Below are 6,006 nucleotides of genomic sequence, written 5' to 3' on the forward strand. Positions count from 1 at the left end.
AGGCATCCTAGAGTTCTTCCACCACCAGCTGAAGGACATTGTGGAGTATGCAGAGCTGAAAACAGTATGCTTCCAGAACCTGCGGGAGGTGGGAAATGCTGTTCTCTTCTGCCTGCTCATCGAGCAAAGCCTGGTGAGTTCTCAGTTCAGCCCACCCTAGCTGGGCCAAAGTTTTCACTGCTGGTGACAAATAAGTTTTCTTCCCTTTTTTTTCCTTTTTCTTTTATGCTCTCCGCACCCCTCTTTAGTAAAGGTGTTAGGTGGCCAATGTAAAGATCATCATCTTTTTCTCAGCTGTTTATTGGTTCCCTACATTTAGGAAACAAGAATATAATGTTTGCTTAAAGAGTGTTTTCCCAGTGGACCAGAAAAGTAACCCAATAGAACATTAACACTATTCCAGGAAATGCTGTGGACAATTCGGTGTTTATTTCATTCTAACTTGGAAATTTGAATGTCTTTCTGCACCAGACATTTATAATCTTTTCACTATGAGATGCCCTTCCTGGGATGACTTTTTCTACTCTGTTTTAGTCTTTAGAAGAAGTCTGTGACCTGTTGCATGCAGCTCCTTTTCAGAATATCCTGCCTCGAGTCCACGTAAAAGGTGAGTCTGCATCATAAACCAGAGTTCACATTGCACATAAAGGAATCTTACTTACACTGTGCAGCCAGAGAAAAGACCAACGTTCAGTTATGTTGGTGCCTGTAGGTCATACCTAGGGAGTCTCTGGTTAGAATTCATTAACTCAAGTATTTCTAACTATAATGGTATTTAGGATGTTTCAAAATAACACAGAAACAGGTAAGTGGATATAGTAAAAAAAATGGCCACCAAGTTGATAGTTATCACAGTGGTTCATGTGTTAAGAGGGTCATTGTACTATTTTGCTTTAGATCATGTTTAGAATTTTCAAAACTACCCATTAAATATAAACTCTTCCATGTTCCCCCATTCTGTTGATAACTGCATGAAGAAGTTACACTAGTCCAACCTGAAAGCAAATTCTAAATAGTTACATTGCATAAGTAAATCTGTTAGCTTGAATTAAAATTATAAATAAGCTGTTTTAATATACTGTATATTTTAATATATTCTTTCCAAAGAGAACCTGCATCCATGGAGTTAAATGAATCTTTAAATTTCTGCTAAAAATTAAACTTGGGCAATTTTTAAATCTTAAATAAGGACAGAGCATAATAATGTATTTTCCAATACAGAGGGGGAGAGAGTTGATGCCAAAATGAAAAGACTAGAATCCAAGTATGCTCCACTGCATCTTGTTCCGCTGATTGAAAGGCTGGGGACCCCACAGGTAAGGGATGCTGTGGTTGTTAGGAATTGTACACTGGGTAGAAATTCCTGTCAGGCCAGTGCAGGGGTTGGAAGCAGCCAGAAGTTATTGTGAGGTCAAAAGACTTGCAGGAGTTGGGATTAGGGATGGTAAGTAGAGTTTAACTTCATCTGAGGAACAAAGACATGCTCGGGTGTTGCCTGTTGTCACACTCCACCCTTTCCTTTTGAGATAGGGTTTCTGTGTAGCCTTATGTCTGGAACTTGCTCTGTAGACTAGGCTGGCCTCAAACTCATAGTGATCCACCTGCCTCTGTCTCCCAAGAGCTGGGATTAATATAGTGTGCACCACCCAAAGCTTTTTAAATAGGGTTTCTTGTTAGAAGAAATTGTGACAAAGGCAAGGTATCAGAATGAAGTTTACCCTAGATCTGGCAAACATAACTGTTTAGACCACTGCCATTTTGAACCTGGGTTTTTTGTTTTGTTTTATTTTTGTTTGTTTGTTTGAGGTTGTTTTGTGAACTGTGTTCAGTGGCATTGCTGGCTTCTACACACAAGATGCTAGTTGAAATATCTTTGGAAATTGCCATGTGACCTAGAGGCAAAGTTGCTTGCAGTTACAAATGGCTATATTTCACTCTTCTAGACTTCAGTATTTTAATTTTTAGAATATAGGTAATTCCTGATATAACTTGTTGATGCTGCAAAACCCTGTTCTGCCAACTTAGCATTTTCTATCTACTAAGGAATAAGCGGACTGGTGGTAGTTTGGTTTTAGCCCTTTAGTATTCTACCACGGCTTGTAATACTACATGTACTTTTTGCAGCAAATTGCAATCGCAAGAGAGGGGGACTTGCTGACCAAGGAGCGGCTCTGTTGTGGTCTGTCCATGTTTGAAGTCATCCTCACACGGATCCGGACCTTTCTGGATGATCCCATCTGGCGTGGGCCCCTGCCCAGCAATGGGGTCATGCATGTGGATGAGTGTGTGGAGTTTCACAGACTATGGAGTGCCATGCAGTTTGTTTACTGCATTCCTGTAGGGACACACGAGTTTACAGTGGAGTAAGTGTGTGTGTGTTTTCTGTGACTCTTTAGAAGAATGGGTGAACTGGCAAGGGAGGAGGTTGCTGAAAGGAGTGTGAAGTCAGTGCAGATGACAAAATTCTTTTAGAAAGTACACAACATTACTGGTTTAATACCACTGAGGTGTGTGGTTCCTTCTTTGATGCCAAAGAAAGAACTTAGCAGGAGTATCTGGGAATCTAAAGCAACTGAAATAAATTAAACATTCCTATCTCTGGGTGGTAGATCCATAAAGTTATTCTCTGCAGGTCTGTGACCTATCAAATGCTAGAGGAGCCCAAAATTGGCATTATTAAAAATTAGAAAATTTCTTGTGCTTATCTTTCTTTTATCTGAGAAACTGTGGACAAAGGAACTAATACAACCTGATGTGACCTTTGGAGACCCTCATGAGTCCACCAATTGGTTCATTCTCCTTACTGTTTGGTACTTCTAGGCAGTGTTTTGGCGATGGGCTCCACTGGGCTGGCTGCATGATCATTGTACTTCTGGGACAGCAGCGGCGCTTTGCTGTGTTGGATTTCTGCTATCATCTTCTCAAAGTTCAGAAACACGATGGCAAGGATGAGATCATCAAAAATGTGGTATGTGGACATCTTTTACACATCTGTCTAGGTGAAGAATGCTTATTATCCTAACATAAAATTGAAGCGTAAACATAATGCACTCTGTTATGCAAACTCCAGAAAGTTTGATATTTTCTATTTCCTTTTTCAGGTAAGATTTACTTATCTTACCTGCATTTTCAGATTGTTGACACACTATTCTAGTCTTCTAGCTTCCAAACCATGTGGTTTTTAAACTTTTGCTTTTATTACTTTTGTTGTCTATTTATAGTTTCCCACAACTGTCCCCTTTTAGAACACTATTGTTAAACTTTCTTCTGCTTTCCATGTAACTTACTCTTCAGTTGCTCCCAGAACTAAGAGGCTTAATGACAGAATACCACCATTGATTATATCACTTTTAAACATCTACGTAGTTCAGCTGATTCCCCTGTTTAGTTTCACAAAGCTGAAAGGAGTGTTTTCCCTGGAGGCCTTGAAGAATGAATGTGCTTTCAGTCTCCTTTTAGTCACCAGCTGAATCCTGTTTCTTCTAACTATAGAAAAAAAAGGTTCATTTCCTGCTGCCAGCTCAGCTCCTCCCCCTCCAAATGACAGGGGACCACCTACTTTTGCCATATCTTTCCTGTCAATAACTTAGGAAACTTTTCTGCTTAGATTATTAGACTGGGTCTGGGTCTGTCTAGACAATCCATGAGTTCTCTTGAAGTCGCTCAAAAGGTGCAAAGAAATTCAGTGTGGGCATGTGTGAATGGTTAGTCTAGTTTCCATTCCTCCTTTATTGGCTCTCTGGAATATAACCAGAATATTTTCTTCTGCTGTGCCTTTGAGGTAACCTATTCATTTCAGGTTAAGTTAACCAGAATTTTTACTTTCAAAATTCTTTGTTTTAATTTGGTTCTTCAAATCTTGGCAGGTATATTCAAATTGTAATGTCTTATTAATTTATATAACATATTATATATAAAATATATCTTTTATATTCTGATAATTTAAGGCCTTGGAGTTAGACATGTAAGACTGGCATGCTTGTGTTACATGACAAGCTTCTGTTTTGTTTAACCTGATTTAAATGTCTCCATTGATGATTTGCTTTAGTTCACTGTCAATTGTTAGCACCCTGGGTTATTAGAGCTTCGCGTGGAGTTTACAGGTATAGTACAGGCTGTCTCTTCATTCCAGTCTTCTCTTCTCACATTCACCTCCTATGTGGACAAAACCAGCAATGCTTCCAAAGTTCTGTTTCTGCTCTTTATCCAGACTTAGGAGATTCAGAGTATCTTCTCCACAGAACTGTTACACTGGAAATACATACAACTTACATCTTATTAATTAATTAATTTACACTATTTGTATACTGAACACTTTATTATATAATATATATGTTAATATTCCAGATTTTGGCTCATAGGTTCTTTTTCTTTGTTTGCTTTTGGGTTTTGGAAGAAAGGGTCATCCAGCGTGACCTGGAACTTACCATGTGTCCAGGCTGTCCTTGAACTCAAAGTAAACCTGTTTTATCTTGAGTAGTATAATATTGACATAAGCCACCTCTCCTGGCCAATAGACAACTGATAATCAAATGAATGTGTTTTCAAGTTTTAAGGGTCTATACTTAGCAATACCAAAATTACAAGGTGAATTTAAATTGGAAATGTATTCATTACTCCAACTATGGTATTAGAAACATGGTAGGGGTCAATTTAATTTTCTATAATTTTTCTGAAGTAGAGTTGTTGAATTTTAAAGTACAATAAATCTAACAGTCTGATCTAATTTTAGCCATTGAAGAAGATGGTGGAGAGGATTCGCAAGTTCCAGATTCTCAATGATGAGATCATCACTATCCTGGACAAGTACTTGAAATCTGGAGATGGGGAGAGCACACCTGTGGAACATGTACGCTGCTTCCAGCCACCCATCCACCAGTCCCTAGCCAGCAGCTGAGGGCTAAGCTCATCAGATCCCAGTAACTGATGGCATGTTTGTCTTTATGTAAACTATATTGAAATTTTTAGGGGCTATTTTCCATTATGTCTAAACCTAATAATTAAGGGGGTACTTTTTGATCTGAAAGCTTAACTTTATAAAACTTACATATTTTTCTATACTAAAATTGTATATGCCTTTGGAATTGGGAAGTCTGAGAATATGGTTACTAGTTGTTGCCATTATGGTCTTAACAAATATTTTCATGCTAAATATTCCAGTAGCTAGTTATAAAATGCAAAATTCACTCATTATCCTATAAGAGCATAATACCAACTAATTGTATTTAAAAAAAAAAACCCTACCAATTACTTTAAATTTAATGACTAGTTTAGGGATTTTTCTGATGGCCTTTTAGGAAATCTTTTCTAAGTCATTGTTCCCTTTTATGCCAATATAGTGAAATTGTTTCCCCTGTTCAAGTAAATCAAACTGTGAGTCTGATTCGTGAGATATGACTTAACGATTAGAGAAATAAAAATCAATGGAATCTATTTGTGTTTGTTCATTGGCATGAGCAAGATAGTCTGTCCCTGTACATACCCACATTTCCCAGGACGTGTTCAGATCATGGCATCTTTCAAACACAAGTAGAACTTAACATTAAGGTCTGGGTAGGGATGAAATGAAACATGAGATGTAATACAACAATTGCGTTGTCCATAAAAGGAACATGAGAACTTGTATGGTATGTGCATCTACTCTTTAAGGCCAACAGTTGGGGGAGAGGGGACAGCATGACATGGGACAGTGGACACTGCAAAAAAGGGACAGGGAGGCAGGGGAGAGGGAACCTGACCCTAACAGCTACAGCATACATACCTTCTCCATTGCTAGGGGAATTATCTCACTATGGGGCTTGCCCAGTGAAAAACAAGAACCCAATTTTGCTCTAAAAGTAGAGAAAGAGGAGAGAAATTGAGAATCTGGTACTGTGATATGCCACTCAAGTCCCAGCTACTTGGGAAGCTGAGGAATAAAGATCACTGGAGGCTGGGAGTTCAAGGACAGCTTAAGGAACATAGTAAGATCCCTGTCTTAAAAACAAACATAAATAGAGAAACATC

The 6,006-nt window shown here is 38.5% G+C and overlaps 2 protein-coding genes across 6 annotated transcripts in view; one reads left to right on the top strand and one right to left on the bottom strand.

Moving 5' to 3' along the window:
• The window catches only part of Cyfip1 (cytoplasmic FMR1 interacting protein 1), a 92,410-nt gene extending 86,977 nt beyond the window's left edge, over positions 1–5,433 (top strand). For 4 of the 5 annotated variants that reach the window (XM_063262343.1, XM_063262335.1, XM_039112486.2 and 1 more), the window contains 6 exons: positions 3–133; positions 535–607; positions 1,222–1,316; positions 2,125–2,363; positions 2,821–2,968; positions 4,733–5,433. In XM_063262343.1, coding sequence (XP_063118413.1) covers positions 3–133; positions 535–607; positions 1,222–1,316; positions 2,125–2,363; positions 2,821–2,968; positions 4,733–4,897 — 851 coding nt within the window. In that variant the 3' untranslated portion in view covers positions 4,898–5,433. The remainder of the gene's footprint in view (positions 1–2; positions 134–534; positions 608–1,221; positions 1,317–2,124; positions 2,364–2,820; positions 2,969–4,732) is intronic. The other variant, NM_001107517.1, reaches the window with a different exon arrangement.
• Positions 1–6,006, bottom strand: part of Nipa1 (NIPA magnesium transporter 1) — a 402,283-nt gene that overhangs the window by 321,510 nt on the left and 74,767 nt on the right. The gene's annotated exons all lie outside the window — the stretch shown is intronic.

This window comes from Rattus norvegicus, chromosome 1 (genome assembly GCF_036323735.1).
Source record: "Rattus norvegicus strain BN/NHsdMcwi chromosome 1, GRCr8, whole genome shotgun sequence".
In the NCBI taxonomy this organism is placed as follows: domain Eukaryota; kingdom Metazoa; phylum Chordata; class Mammalia; order Rodentia; family Muridae; genus Rattus; species Rattus norvegicus.